General features: G+C 38.7%; 1 protein-coding gene across 1 annotated transcript; it reads left to right on the top strand.

Annotated features, from left to right (window-relative positions):
- The first annotated feature begins 11,953 nt into the window (after positions 1-11,953).
- On the top strand, positions 11,954-16,420 carry LOC142616120 (uncharacterized). The gene is made up of 5 exons (XM_075789006.1): positions 11,954-12,900; positions 13,200-13,275; positions 13,381-13,573; positions 13,999-14,232; positions 14,508-16,420. Exons 1-5 carry the CDS (start codon positions 11,954-11,956, stop codon positions 16,418-16,420), a joined length of 3,363 nt encoding a protein of 1,120 aa, XP_075645121.1.
- Positions 16,421-16,701: the final 281 nt, after the last annotated feature.

Here is a 16,701-nt window from a genome sequence, read left to right as displayed (position 1 = left end):
AGCCAAAGTGTGGAACCTATCATCCCTCCAACCACTACAACAGACAAAGGAAAACAAGTTCTGTCTTCCTTTGAGATGGAATTAAAAGACACTGAGGCTATCAGCACTTCTCAGCAAGATCCTCCTCCGAAAGCTTAGGGTCATGCATAGGGCTTCTTTTTCTCTGTACTTAGAAATTTCCATGTAATGATGTATATCGACATAATTAATGAAAGACAGTTTTATTTGATTTTGATCTGAGTTGTGTTTATTTCATCTTTTCATCTTTATGCTTACCATAAAAGTTCTCATTAGCACACAGCGAAAGAAAGAATGAGATAAATAAGTCCACTTTCAGCAATTGAACAATTAAAACTTTAAACAGCAATACACATATATGCCTTGTGAAGTAAAGCGTTCAAGAACCTAACAAAGACTAACCTGGTTTAGCTGGTAAGCAGTACCTCATTTTGCAAACCCATGTGATACTTAGGACTTGTAATCTGAAATGCTAATTTTAGTAAAGTGTGGGGTCCGAGGATCCTACCTTATCAAATTTCTGCCTGACACTTAAAGATATATAACTTAAGACTCCATTTTAACCAGGATTTTATTCAACAAACAATCAGATATCAATCTTAACAAGGTATGGGGTCCAAGGACCATACTTAACCAAGTTTCTGTTTGATATTTAGTAATATATCAATTTCCACTAAGTATGTGATCCGAGGACCATGCATAACCAAGTTTCTATTTGACATTTCAGAACAGTAACTTAAGATGTTAATTTCCCCAAAGTAGAAGGCCCGAGGACCCGGCATAACTAAGGTTCTGTTTAACAAATAATAAGATATCAATTTTCACTAGGTATGTGGTCCGAGGACCATGCATAACCAAGTTTCTGTTTGACATTTCAGAACAGTAACTTAAGATGTTAATTTCCCCAAAGTAGAAGGCCCGAGGACCCGACATAACTAAGGTTTTGTTTAACAAATAATAAGATATCAATTTCCACTAGGTATGTAGTCTGAGGACCATACATAACTAAGATTCTGTTTGACATTTCAGAACAGTAACTTAAGATGTTAATTTCCCCAAAGTAGAAGGCCCGAGGACCCGGCATAACTAAGGTTCTGTTTAACAAATAATAAGATATCAATTTCCACTAGGTATGTAATTCGAGGACCATACATAACCAAGTTTCTGTTTGACATTTTAGAACAGTAACTTAAGATGTTAATTTTTCCAAAGTAGAAGGCCCGAGGACCCGACATAACTAAGGTTCTGTTTAACAAATAATAAGTTATCAATTTCCACTAGGTATGTAGTCCGAGGACCATACATAACCAAGTTTCTGTTTGACATTTCGAGAGTTGTAATTGATAAGTCCATATACATTTATAATTTAAACCACAAACGACAAAAGCGCCATTTATTAATAATAATACCTTCGAAGGTTGTTTACATTCCACGGACGTTGTACAACTTTTTCATCTAAATCAGCTAGTCGATATGACCCTATACTTGCTACAAAATAATCCGATATGGTCCTTCCCAGTTCGGTCCTAATTTATCTCAGGTTGGGTTTCTAGCAGTACCTACAACCTTTCTCAGAACCAGATCCCCAAGCGCGAGTGGTCTGAGCTTCACATGGGCATCATACCTTCGTTTAAGCTTCTGCTGATAATAAGCCATTTGGACCATAGCTGTCTCTCGTTGTTCCTCAACTAAATCTAGGCTCTTCTCCAGGAGGCCGTTGTTATTTCCTGGGCTAAAAGTACTCGTCCTCAATGTGGGGAAGCCAAACTCTAAAGGTATCACTGCCTCGGCCCCATAATTCATAGAGAATGACCTTTCTCCTGTGGATCTGCGTGGCATATTTCGATACGTCCATAGAACGTGTGGTAGTTCTTCTACCCATTTGTCCTTCGCATCGTCTAGTCTTTTCTTGAGTCCACTAACTATAACCTTGTTAACGGCCTCGGCTTGCCCGTTTCCCTGAGGATAAGCTGGAGTGGAGTATCTATTTATGATGCCCATGTCACCACAATATTTCCTAAAAGCTCTACTATCAAATTGAACGCCATTGTCCGAAATGAGTGTATGTGGTACCCCAAATCTAGTGATGATATTTTTCCAGATGAACTTCTTGGAATCGACATCCCTAATATTTGCCAAGGGCTCAGCCTCTACCCATTTGGTGAAGTAGTCGGTCCCCACAAGCAACCACCTTTTGTTTCCCATAGCCCTCGAGAATGGTCCTACTATGTCCAATCCCCATTGAGCGAAAGGCCAAGGACCGAAGAGAGGGTTAAGGACTCCTCCAGGTTGATGGATGTTAGGAGCGAACCTCTGGCATTGGTCACACTTTCTTGCATAGTCCTGAGCTTCCCTCTGCATATTGGGCCACCAATATCCTTGAGTCAGTGCCCTATGAGCTAGGGACCTTCCCCTAGTATGGCTCCCACAAATTCCCTCACGCAGTTCTTCCAAAAGCGTCTCCGTTGATTCGGGGTGCACGCATAACAAATATGGTCCGGAGAAGGACCGTTTATACAATTTCTGATCCTCGAACAACCAGAAACGCGGTGCCTTTCGACGGATCTTGTCTGCTTCAGACTTGTCATTGGGAAGAATGTCGTTTTTCAGAAAAGATATCATAGAATCGATCCAATTAGGTCCAGGCCTTATCAAATGGATCCGGGCTGCCCCAACAGTGGTAAAAGCTGGAGCTAGCAAATGTTCGACAAGGATAATCCTAGGCAAACCCTGAGCCGAAGTCGTCGCTAAGGTAGCCAAAGAGTCTGCATATGTATTCCCACTTCTAGAAACGTGAGACAAGATAAAGGAATCAAATTTAGATTGTAAACGTTTGACCTCGGTCAAGTATTCTTGCATCCTAGGGTCCCTAGCCTCCATGGTCCCCGTCACCTGGCCGACCACTAATTGAGAATCCGAGAGTATGTGAACTTCCTTTCCGCCCATCCTATGTACCATGTTCATGCCGATCAAGACTGCTTCGTACTCGGCCTCATTATTAGTAGCCGAGAACACCAACCTTAAGGATTTTTCGAAGACAATCCCTTTGGGGGATACCAGGACGAGTCCGATGCCAGACCCTCTCTGGTTAGCTGCCCCATCAACGGATACGTTCCAAGTCAAAGGTCTTTCGTTTGTAATCATGCCAACTGATTTCTCATCCATGTGTGATTCCTTCAAAGTTTCTTCCAACAATGGTTCAGCAAACTCTGCCACCAAATCTGCAAGAACCTGGCCCTTCACCGAGGTACGTGGCCTGTATTTGATGTCAAAGGCTCCCAAAATAGTTCCCCATTTAGCCACCCTTCCAGAGTAGTCGGCATTACGCAACTCTGACCGAAGAGGCAAGTCCGGGTCAAAACTACAACGATGTGGGATCGGAAATAATGAGGAAGCCTCCGCGTGGCATGAACTGACGGCTAGAAGTGCTTTCTCCAAAAGCGCATAACGCACTCGGCATCATTCAGCGTCTTGCCGACGTAGTAGACCGGTCTCCGCACCCCACCGTCGTTCCTTACGAGGACTGGCTGAACCGCATGGACGGCCACTGCCAGATACGCAAATAGGACCTTATCTACCTCAGGCCGAGACATAATGGGTGGCCGGGAAAGATATTCCTTAAGTTGTTGGAAGGCTACAACGCACTCTTCGGACCATTGGAACCCCTTCCACTTATTCAACAGTTGAAAGAAAGGCCTGCATCGATCAGCTGACCGGGAGATGAACCGGCTGAGCGCGGCGATCATTCCGGTTAATTTCTGAACTTCCTTTGGATTCCAAGGTGGTTGTAAGGTTTGAATGGCTCTGACCTGTGCCGGATTCAGCTCTATCCCTCTATGAGTGACCATATAACCTAAGAACTTCCTAGAACTCACACCAAAAGAACACTTCGAGGCATTAAGACGCAACCTGTACTTTCTAAGTACTTGAAAAGTGTCGTCCAAATCATTCATGTGCGCAGATATCGTCTTGCTCTTCACTACCATGTCATCCACATATATTTCAATGGTCTTTCCAAGCTGCAATTCAAACATCCTAGTCATCATCCTTTGGTAAGTAGCCCCAGCATTCTTCAACCCGAACGGCATCACCTTATAGTGATAATTCCCTGTTGGAGTAATAAAGGCAGTTTTCTCCTGATCTTCTACCGCTAGTGGAATTTGGTGATAACCCTGGAAGGCATCCAAAAAACTCATCCGAGGATGTCTTACTGTGGCGTCCACTAGCTGGTCGATGCGTGGCATTGGGAACGAGTCCTTTGGGCAGGCTTTATTCAAATCTGTGAAGTCTACACATACTCGCCATTTTTCGTTCTTCTTTTTTACCATAACCGTATGTGCCAACCACTCTAGATAAAAAACTTCCTTGATAGCCCCAGCCTTCTTGAGCTTGAGCACCTCCTCTTTAACGGCTTCGGAATGCTCCTTCGAGGAACGCTAAGGGGGCTGCCTTCTAGGAGGAATAGCAGGATTGATGTTCATATGATGACAAATGAAGCTTGGGTCAACACCCGGAGCCTTATAGGGGTCCCAGGCAAAAACATCGATGTTGTTCTTTAGAAACTCCACTAAGTCCATCTTCTCCTGGTGTGGTAAACATATCCCAACCTGGAAGAACCTTTCGAGATCATCGGATATCAAATACTTCTCAAGGTCTTCGCATACGGCCTCCTCTACTGTCACCACGTCAGGCGCATCCAGAGTCGTTAATTGCTATAGGTCTTTCACAGCCGAGGTCGAGGACTGCGCTTCAGTCTAATGCAACACTGCAGCCGATATGCATTGCCTGGCCACCAGTTGGCTGCCGAGAATCTCTTCAATGCACTCCCCCGAAGGGAACTTCACCTTAACATGCAAGGTGGAGGAAACGGCCCTCAGAGCGTGCAGCCAGGGCCGAGTAAGGATGGTTGTATATGGGGAGTATGCATCGACTACAATAAAATCAACCTCAACCGTCTCCGAGCCAGATTGCACTGGCAACCGAATTTGTCCCTTTGGTATAACGGCCTTCCCCTCAAAACTTATCAACGGTGAGTCGTAAGGGGTGAGGTCCTCCAATTTCAACTTCAACCCCTTGAACAAGTTAGGATACATGATATCCGCGCCGTTGCCTTGATCAATCATTACCCTTTTTACATCATAATTCCCTATCCTCAGGGTGACCACTAGGGCGTCGTCATGGGGTTGGATGGTTCCAGCCTTATCTTCCTCTGAAAATCCCAAGACAGGCACATTCAACTTCGATCTCTTGGGCTTGGAGCCCCACCCCTCGGCTTGGGAGTGTGAAACTGCCATCACCCTGGTGGGACATGAGCCAGTCTTGCCAGGCGCAGCGAAGATAACGTTGATCGTTCCCAAAGGAGGCCGAGATGAATTATTCCTCTAATTATTCGAGCCAGACTAACTGCCCTGTCCGCTAGGTTGGTACAGGTGCTGCTTTAATTTTCCTTCACTGACGAGCTGCTCCAAGTGGTTCCAGAGGGTTCGGCAGTTCTCGGTAGTATGACCCATGTCTTAATGGTACTGACAAAAGAGATTCTGATTCCTCCTGGCAGGATCCCCCGCCATCTTACTGGGCCATCTGAAGTAGGGTTCCTTACGGACCTTCTCTAGTAGCTGATGCACCGGTTCCTTCGAATAGGATTAACGGCTCGAGGTGCCGCCGAGCCAGACTGACTGGAGTAATCTCTTCTCGACTTGTTGTTGTGATATCTGTCCGACCTGAAATCCCTTCTCTCCTGCGGGATAACCTTCGCCTTACCCTTCCCCTGCTGTTGGTCTTCCTCGACCCTTTTGTATTCGTCAATACGGTCCATGAGGTGGCGTACACTCCGTACGGGTTTCTTGGTCAGGGACTTCTTCAAGTCATGATCAGTTGGAAGACCTACTTTAAAAGTATTGATCGCCACCTCATCAAAATCACCGTCTATCTCGTTAAACATCTCCCAATACCTGTCGGAGTATGCTTTCAACGTCTCGCCCTCCTTCATAGCCATAGATAACAGCGAGTCCAACGGTCGAGGAACTCTGCTGCATGTAATAAACTGTGACGCGAATGCTCTAGTCAGTTCTCCGAACGAACCTATAGACCCTAATCTGAGACCGTTGAACCACCTCATAGCAACAGGCCCCAAGCTAGAAGGGAAGACTTTGCACATCAAGGTCTCATTGTGAGAATGCACAGCCATTCTCTGGTTAAAGTGGCTCACATGTTCTACCGGGTCGGTCCGGCCGTTATAAATGGTGAAGGTGGGTTGGGTGAACCTCCTAGGGAGCCTCCCATTCTCAATCCTGCGTGAGAATGGCGATTTGGAGAGTTGGTGCAATGCCTGGCTCATGGCATCGTTCCTCAAGCCCCTGGAGGGGAGCTTCCTGCTCCTATGACCTGATAGGCCATCCTCTTCGCAAGAGGATGTTCTGCTGGGGGGCGACCATGACCTCGAACTGTAACTACTTCCCCGGGATTTTTCGGAAGAGGTACTGGATGAGGGTGAAGCACGCCTCCGCCTGACGCGATGCAGCTTCTTCTTAAGGTGATCGATCTCCTTCTGCATGGCTTTAGCACCATCTTCATGGGCGGTACTGTCCCCTCCACTGTGAGTATGACTCGTTCTAGGATACTCGGTGTGAACGCTACCCTCTCGATCCCTCCGACGCTCAAGACGCTCGAAAAGACCCTCAGATTGCGATCCCTGAGATTCTGCATGGTGTGAGCCTAAGCCTGCCATGGTGTTCGAGTTTTCCCACGCTAGATTTCCCACAGACGGCACCAATTGTAAGTGCACGATTGCGCCTGGACCCAAAAACACACGTGGGCTCAGGCCCAATGAGCCTTAAACAATGAAATTTGTAGAGTGCGGGCTCGCAATCTAGTTTAGTGATGTTTGAAACTTAATGAACATGCTAAAATATTACAGTGTTTGCAAATAAAAGACAAACGGGGCAAAATAAACCTCCTCGGACGTAAGCCGAGGACAAATTATATATTATTTATCTTTTTTTCCTCAAAGGTCACAGTTCTTAATAAATGTCTCTTCCTTTTCTTTGCCCTCTTTCCTCCTTAAATACTTCTTCTTCTTCCCTCTTTATCCACGTGTCACACAAATCACCCTATTAGACACCTGTCCCATCCACCACCCTCTGGAAGTCTTTAAATTATAGCAAGAAGGTTGACTTCTACTATCCAGGGGTCACTCCCCCATTAATGCGGCCAGGGAGGTAGGTGCAGGGTCTTTAATGTGGAGGTAGCAGCCTTTTTTCTAAGATATTTCCCTCACACCGTTGCGTCTAGAGGATGCTTAAATCCCCCTCTTAACCAACGGTTTTTCCGGAACTCTGCCTTGATCTTTTTGGCGAATCCCAGGGTCATCGTGGGTCTATCCGAGGAGATATTCGTCCTCGGACGAATCCTCGGACTCTCGACTCATGGGCCGAGCTACAGTTCTAAGAGGCTTTTAGTCTAAAACAAACTAGCGCCCATCAACAAAGCCCGTGGCCCAAATACTTACTTAAGTCTTTTTAGTCCCCACAATGGAGTTAATCCAAACTTTTAAATTCTATTGTATTTATAAGTATATTTTTGCCCTTAAAGTTTAGGGTTGTTTTCATTTTGTAAATTTATATTTCAAAATCTTTTTTTCAGCCTTTATGGCTGATTTTGTCTTTATATTGGCCCTACCATTCATTTTCATTAGTAGTTACTATTCATAATATATTTTCCTACATACAACAATGAAATTCCTCCACTCCACACCATTTTAGAGTTAATCTTCATGAAATAATTAAGAATAAAGGGCATTTAATGATTAGGTTACTAGAAGAAGTGAAGGCAAGGTCTATATAAAAAGAATCAAAAGTGAGTGACCAAAATAAAATTTTAAAATCATAAAGAGCCAAAATAAATAAACCAAACTTTTAAGGGTAAAAAAAAGTACTTTGGTCCCAAGGGCAACTCCATGTTGACCTGTGAAAAAAATATTTATTATAATAAATTTTAAAATTTTATGATTTTTTTGACCTTTAAAATAAAATTGTAACTAACTTAAATTTTTTTAGGTCCAACATAATTAAACTTTGGACAAAATTTGAAAACAAATTTGGTTGTATACTAAGACTACAACTCTACTAAATATTTTTTTAATGGATGTAAATTTTGACAAATTAACCATTAGATTGCATTTTCTTCTCATATCCCCCATGCTTGCAAAATTTCAATAAAATTAATGACCAATAGTTATGTCATCAATAAAATGTTGTGGGTTCCAATTAGTTCAACTGATAAAGTCTTTGATAGTTGAATAAGAGATCTGGGGTTCAATCTCCTCTTATACCAAAAACTGAATAATGTCTTGACATCTTAGTCTGATAATAAAGGACTATTATCAATAGTGAACGTCATAGGCTGAAACTACCTAAAAAAATGTATAAATTTCAAATTTTTTTAATATAAAATTATAAATAAAAAATAAGTTTATGAATTGGATAGTAAATAACATCCGGCTAGCATGAAATTTGATATGTGTTTTAAAAATATAAAGAACATGCAATTCAACGGTTAGATTTTCAAAATATGTAGTCATATTAATTTGTTTAGTGAGAGTTGCAGCCTTAGGCTACAACTAAGATTGTAGCCAGTGTCGGCTCAACCATTGAGCCAAATATGCTACCGCCTAAGGCCCCCAATGAAAAAAGATCCCTAAATTTTTACTAATAGAGATTTTTTTGTATCAATAGAAGTATTAATTAAGTCCTAAATATTCACCAATAAATAAAAAATAATTTTTTATCAAAGAAAAACCAATTAAAAGAAAAATATTTTCATTGGATGGGTCAATCATTTAATCTCTCACATATAAATGTTAAAAGAACTCATTAATCTTACACAAGTAAATAAATTTATACTCAAATTCTATTTAGAAATATTAAATATATAATTTTATTAAACTTTTCAATCATATTTTTTAGTATTTAGTTACTTTATTCAATAAATAGTGCTTTTTTTAGTTGTATAGTCATTGAGTAATGTGATGGATTTGTTTTTATTTGTAATTTTTTTTTTAAATATAGATTTTAAATGAAAAAAACCAAAAAGTTAAGTAAATATTCAATTAATATTCAAAGTATAAGAATAGATCTCACTTAAAGTTGTCGCCTTAGGCCCCACAATATCTTGAGTCAGCCCTGATTGTAGCCAAATTTTGTTTTTAAACTTTAGTCTCTTAAACAATATATTAGGTCCTTACAAACAAAAAGGAAAAGTTCAAGAAAAATTTTATTGGACCACATTTTGAAAGAGGTGTACTGAGCAATATTGATAATGAAACTATCATGCAACGATTTCAAAATAAGAAAACTCATAGAAGGAAATTGTAAGACTTTATGTATTTATGTGTGTTTTTTTTTTTCTCTCTCAATATATGAAATTCTTTTTTTATTAGATTTTGTATAACTTAAGTTTTATAATGACCACCTAGATAAAATTTCTAGAGCCGCCATTGTTTAGTCTTATGAAAATAATAATTGAAGAATTATTTATTTTTTGTCTTCCAAATAATGAAATAAGGGCGAAAAGAGAGAAGTCACAGTTGGAAGAGATTTTTGTGTCGTGGAATTAATTTTTGTGGTGGTCAGTTGAGTATGTACTGTTACCAACCAAAAAAAAGAAAAATGTCTTCCATTGACTGTGTTTTTTGGTGCACCAAAATATCACATTATGTGAAGAAAAAAAATTCATAAAAAAACGGAGCATTATTCTAGTATTTTAATATTAGACAATCAAAAAGTAAAAACAAAAGCAAAAGATATATATATATATATAAAAGTTTCTTACGTCAAGATCAAAATTTGATAGATCGTTTTATAATAAATTGATAATTCAATGAAGATACAAATAAATAGTTGTGAGATAAAACTTAGGTATAGTTTCTTAGACATTGTACCTCAAATTTCTCGTTTAGATTTAACTACCTAATTACATTTACTAGTAAATCACATTATTATCAAAGGTCTTGTAGCTAAATTAGCACATCTCTATATACAAAGTGCTTAGGTTTAGGAGAGAAAGAGTTCGAGTTTCGGAGTTAGCAACATGTTGTAATTATTTTTCAAAAAGAAAAAGGTAAATCACATGAATTTAATTGTCATTAAAAATGTTAACACTATTTTTATTTTATTGATAACTGTTTAAAAAGAATGTTTCCATGAATTTAGACTTGAACAATGGTGTTTTTTTACAAAAACAAAACACAATCCACAACCTGAATGCTTTAATGAATTTGATAAGAAAGAGGGAAAGATATTTCTCTGTCTGTATGCCGTTCTCTATAACACCACACGTTGGTAAAAATTCTATCATTTGCAGAAAAAGTTTCCCCATTTATATAGATAACCAAAAAGTACGTACGAAGTCAAGATATATAACTCTTTCGCAATGAACACAATTTTTTGACAATGGGTTGGGCTTGGTCCACTACTGGGCATATCCTATTTGGGTTTAGTTTGGCCCAATATTTTTAACAACAGCACAATCATGTGGTTGAATTCAATTGAGAAAATTTAAAATCAAACACCCAAATAACTATAACTAAGTTATATTTTAGATAAATTAGTAAAAATTAACATATTAACTAAATAAATATAAAGAAATTTTAAATTTTAAACATATTTTCGCAACTTATATTAGACAAATCAAAATAATATAGCATAGATAAACAAATTAATATTATAATTATAATTAATCCTTTAAATACAAAACACAGTTATATTAATAAACAAATAAATTTGCAAATTTCACATTGTAACATAAAAAATAACAAAATAAAATAAAAAATCAACTACAAAATATAAAGTCATACTAATATATAAGCATAACTCTCATTCTTGTTTAATTATAAAAATTTTTGGCTAAAAGTTTATATTTTTGTCACTAGAGAGTGACTAGTTACAATAAAGTGACATAAAGAAAAAACACTAAATCAATTAAGTTGCATTTATACATGCTTCAAGCAATCACAATGCTACAAAAATTAACTTTTAGCAACTTAAAACTATTTTATTTATTTTAACACCTCACTTTACAATACACTCAACATCAAAAGTATTAAATATCTTGTAGATATTCTTGTAGATATTTGAATCTTCTTGTAGTCTTGTAGATATCTGTGAGTCTTGTAGCTATCTGTCACAGCATATAGATATTAGTTTAGTTTAGTAGTTTTATATTGTAGTTTGTAAATAGAATGTTAAGCTACATGCCACTTGTCATGTTTGTGTTGGCTGACTTGGGATTGAATATTCTTGGTCAAATTGGTTACTTTGTTTCTGTTATATATAAAGAAACAGAGTCAGATATTTATAATACACACGAAATCATTTTTCTCAAAGCTCCAGAATGTTCATTCTTTCTCTCTGCATGCCTTCACGTCTCTGCATGCTTTCCGCCATTGCTAAACCTTCTTCGAGCTTGCATTTTTTATTTCAACATGGTATCAGAGCTTTGAACTAGCTCAGAGAATCGTTCAAGTCTAGTATTCTCTGATTCTTCCTAGTTCAATTTCGTTTTCTTTTGATTTCTTGGTGCTTCTTTCAGATCAATTAGAAATTTTCTTCATTGTGTTTCTGATTGATTCTTGCACTAAGTTCATCTTCTAGATCTTGATTTCTTTAGCATATTGAAATCTAGATTCCCCTCTTCATAATTGGAAATTAATTTCTTTCAATCTTAGGGCTTCAATTCCCAATTTGCAGTGAGTTCATCAAGATTGTAAATTGAATCTTGATTTGATCTGACATTACATTGTATCACAGTGTTCATTACTTGTTCCTTGAAGATTTTTCTCTAAAAGGACAAGTCTTGATTTTTCGTTTGCTAAATCCTGTTTGGGACTCTGAATCTTCAATCAAGTTTCATCTTTTTCTTGATAAACATTGCACTAAGTATGATTGAAAGTAGTTCCAGTGCTATTGCTCCCACTGTTCAGCCTTGGGAAAATTCCTTTAGCCCCTATTTTCTATCCAATGGTGATAATCCTGGTATTTCATTGGTGGTTCAACCTCTCATTGAGGAGAATTATAGCACCTGGAGTAGGGCAATCCTCATTTCTCTAGATGCCAAGACCAAACTAGGATTCATTGATGGTTCTATTCCCAAACCTCAATCTGTTGATCATCCCTATTACAGAGCTTGGTGTAAATGTAACAGCACAGTCTTGGCTTGGCTGTTTAATTCTGTCTCCAAGGATTTACAACCAAGCAGAGTCTATTTCAAGACTGCCAGAGATGTGTGGATTGACTTACAGTTCATATTTGGACAAAGCAATGGCCCTAGGATCTTTGAGTTAAGAAAGGGGATCAGTTCTTTGACTCAAGACAATTTAACCATCAATGCATATTACACCAAATTTAAGGGACTTTGGGATGAATTTTCCAATTATAGGACATGTATCTGTGGTCATCAAATGGAGGAGTGTACTATGTCTTTTCTGATGGGGTTGAATGAGACTTATGCAGCTGTCAGAGGACAGATTCTGATTATGGATCCTGTGCCTCCCTTGAGCAAGGTGTTTTCTCTTATACTTCAAGATGAGAAGCAAAGGAAGGTTGGTGCTACCAAGAAAATGCAGCTTGACACAGCAACTGCTTTGGCATCAGCATTAGCAGCAAAGAATGTCAAGAACTTCAAGAAGGGTAGGCCACAATGTACTCACAGTGGTGCAATGGGTCATGTGGTTGACAAATGCTATAAGTTGCATGGATACCCTCCTGGCTATAAGTTCAAGTCCACTAAAGGTCAGGTTGCAGCTACTTTACCACCTTTTGCCAACAATGTAATTGCTCCTGAAGATGATGCAAGTGGAGGTGTTAGCCTTACTAAGTCAGAATATCAGTAGTTACTTAGTTTGTTAAACTCCAACTGCCATTTTGGTACTCAAGGACCTTCTGAGGGAGTTGCAGATACCCATCAGGTTGCAAATATCATCACTTAGCCTTCATTTGATCTTCAAGGACATGAGATATCAGGTATATGGTCTGTTCCCTCTCTTGAATATTCAGTTTTTTCTTCTTCCATCAGTACTTCTCATATTCAGTCCACTAATTGGATTCTTGACAGTGTAGCCACTGATCATATGATTCTTCTTTAGCCCTTTTCACTTCCATTATTTATGTTGTACAAATTTCTGTTAGACTTCCTAATGGTGACATGGCAAAAGTTACACATATTGGCACTGTGCAACTATCTTCTACCTTAGTTCTTGACAATGTGCTTTGCATTCCTAGTTTTTCCTTTAATCTGATTTCCATTAGTAAACTGACCCAACATCTTTCTTGTTGTTGCATTTTTCTTTCACAATACTGTTTCATTCAGGACTTACAGCTTTGGAAGATGATTGGGTTGGGTAGAAATCAAGGTGGATTATACACATTGCAAAGCAGCTTGCCAGATAGTTTGCCATCATGTGTTTCCAATGCTCTTTCCAAGCTTTCACCTTGTTTTCCTACTGTAACAGCTACTGTAACAACTCTTAATTCTTGTGATGTGAATTTTTTTGATACTACTAGTCTATGGCATTGTAGATTAGGTCATCCCTCTGCCAAAAGACTTGATTTGTTACAATCTGTTGTACCTACCATCATTTCTTGCAATAATAAGAACTTTGATTGTTCTATTTGTCCATTAGCTAAGCAAAATAGATTGTCTTTTCCTATTTCTACTTCTCATTCATCTGCATGTTTTGATTTAATACATGTTGATATCTGGGGCCCTTACTCCACACCTTCCCTAAATGGTTCTAGGTATTTTCTTACCTTAGTGGATGACTATAGTAGGTGCACTTGGGTGTTTCTGATGAAATACAAGTCAGAGGCTTCATCCTTGATTCAATCCTTTTATAATCTCATTCTTACTCAATTTAAACTTCCTATAAAGGTCATTAGATCAGATAATGGACCTGAATTTGCTTGAATTCCTTTTATGATTCTAAAGGAATTATACACCAACTGTCTTGTGTGGAAATACCTCAACAAAATTCAGTTGTTGAGAGGAAACACCAACATCTTCTTACTGTGGCTAGAGCTTTGAGATTTCAAGCTAATTTGCCTCTCAAATTCTTGAGTGATTGTGTTCTCACTGCCACTTATTTGATTAATAGAACACCTAGTCCACTTCTTCAAAATCTCACTCCTTATGAAAAACTGTTAGGGCATTCACCTTCCTATGGTCATTTAAGAATTTTTGGTTGTTTGTGTTTTGTGTCAACCTTATCTAGAGATAGAAAAAAGTTTGATGCTAGGGCTAAGCCTTGTATATTCCTTGGTTATCCTTTTGGTACTAAGGGCTATAAGGTCTATGATTTAGCTACTAAATCTTGTTTTGTCTCTAGAGATGTTGTCTTCAAGAAACTGTTTTTCCTTTTAAACATTGGTTGTCACATCCTAAGTCAGCTTCTTTGCATTCCTGCCCTTCCATGTTTCCTGCTTAACCTGTTATTCCAGAGTCTAGTCCCTCTTTTCCTATTGCAGAATTCACACCTTCCTTATCTTCAGATCTGGCTGTTCCACCTGATGAATTTCCTAACCTTGTTCACCCTATTTCTACCTCTTCTAATTCAGCTTGTGATGTTCCTCCTCTTATTCAACCTATTAGGCAGCAATCTGTTAGGCAGTCCACTAGATTAAGGAAAACTCCTAGTTATCTTCAAGACTATCATTGCAACTTGGCTTCTGCACATGTGTCTACCTCAGTTTCACTTCCTCAATCAGATGATTCCACTGCTTCTGGTGATACAGGTATTCTTTACCCTCTTGCTTCAACTCTTTCCTATGCCAAACTTTCTTCTTCTCATAAATCCTTTGCCCTAGCTTTAACTATTGCTAAGGAACTTGATTCTTATGCTCAAGCTTTGCTTGATCCTCAATGGCTTGAAGCTATGAAAGCTGAGATTGATGCACTTCAGGCTAACCATACTTGGGTTATGTGCAAACTTCCTCCTGGTAAGGTGCCAATTGGCTGTAAATGGGTTTATAAAATCAAGTTGAAAGCTGATGGTTCTGTAGAGAGGTATAAGGCTAGATTAGTGGCCAAAGGTTTTACACAAACTGAGGGTATAGACTTTTATGAGACCTTTTCTCCTGTGGTCAAGTTTGTTACTGTCAGAACTCTTTTGGCTCTTGCTGTTGTTCATGGTTGGCATCTCACTCGATTAGATGTCAACAATGCATTCCTACATGGGGACTTACATGAGGAGGTTTACATGCTTCCTCCACTTGGTTTCGGCAGCAAGGGGAAGGTTTGTAGACTTACAAAGTCTCTTTATGGACTTAAACAAGCAAGTAGACAATGGTTTGCAAAGTTATCTTCTACAATTGTGGATCAAGGTTTTGTTCAATCCAAGGCAGATTACTCTGTTTTTACCAGGATTAAGGGAGGTTCTATGATCATCATACTTGTTTATGTTGATGATATTCTTATTGCCAGTAATGATGTGGAAGCTGTGAATGTGTTTAAGCAATTTCTAGACAGTAAGTTTAAGCTCAAAGATTTGGGAACCTTGAAGTATTTCCTAGGTCTTGAGGTAGCAAGAACTTCAAATGGAATCTCCTTATGTCAAAGAAAATACACTCTTGAGTTGCTATTTGATGCTGGTATGTTAGCTTGTAAGCCTTCCAACACTCCTATGGACCAATCAGCCAAGTTCAGCAGTTTAGTTGGTCAGGCAATCCCTAATGCTTCATTGTATAGAAGGTTAATAGGGAGACTTCTCTATTTGACACTAACTAGACCTGACATTTGCTATTCAGTCCATAAATTGAGTCAATTTATGAGCTCACCCAAAGCACCTCATCTTCAAGCTGCTTATAAAATACTCAAGTATTTGAAGAAAACACCAGGTCAAGGGCTGTTCTTGTCTGCAAGATCAGAATTGCAGTTGAAGTCCTATTGTGATGCTGATTGGGCAACCTGCCCTGACACCAGAAGATCAATCACAGGGTTTTGTGTGTTTTTAGGAGATTCACTGATTTCTTTGAAGAGTAAAAAGCAGCAGGTAGTGTCAAGATCATCTGCTGAATCAGAGTATAGGTCAATGGCAACAGTCACTAGTGAGGTGGTTTGGCTCATTGCATTTATCAAAACATTTGGTTTAAATCACACTCAACCTGCCTTTCTCTATTGTGACAGTAAAGCAGCCCTCTATATTGCTGCCAATCCTGTGTATCATGAACGAACGAAGCATATTGAGATAGATTGCCATTTCATTCGAGAAAAGATTGAAGGTGGAGTTATTAAAACCTTTCATGTTCCTACACGGCACCAGGTTGCAGATTTCTTTACTAAAGCTTTAGGCCAGAAACAGTTTTCTCACTTGCTTTCCAAGATGAACCTAATTAACATATACGGTTCATCTTGAGGGGGAGTATTAAATATCTTGTAGATATTCTTGTAGATATTTGAGTCTTCTTGTAGTCTTGTAGATATCTGTGAGTCTTGTAGCTAGCTATCACTGCATATAGATATTAGTTTAGTTTAGTAGTTTTATATTGTAGTTTGTAAATAGAATGTTAAGCTACATGCCACTTGTCATGTTTGTGTTGGCTGACTTGGGATTGAATATTCTTGGTCAAATTGGTTACTCTGTTTTTGTTATATATAAAGAAACAGAGTCAGATATTTATAATACACACGAAATCA

This window comes from Castanea sativa, chromosome 11 (assembly GCF_040712315.1).
Source record: "Castanea sativa cultivar Marrone di Chiusa Pesio chromosome 11, ASM4071231v1".
NCBI classification, from domain to species: Eukaryota; Viridiplantae; Streptophyta; class Magnoliopsida; order Fagales; family Fagaceae; genus Castanea; species Castanea sativa.
This window is presented reverse-complemented; position numbering and strand designations above follow the sequence as displayed.

Coding starts and splice junctions, on each gene's coding strand:
- LOC142616120 (XM_075789006.1), top strand. CDS start 11,954: ATGATTGAAAGTAGTTCCAGTGCTATTGCTCCCACTGTTCAGCCTTGG. Junction 12,901..13,199: donor CTTACTAAGTCAGAATATCA/GTAGTTACTTAG, acceptor AATTTCTGTTAG/ACTTCCTAATGGTGACATGG. Junction 14,233..14,507: donor AGGGCATTCACCTTCCTATG/GTCATTTAAGAA, acceptor CTGTTATTCCAG/AGTCTAGTCCCTCTTTTCCT.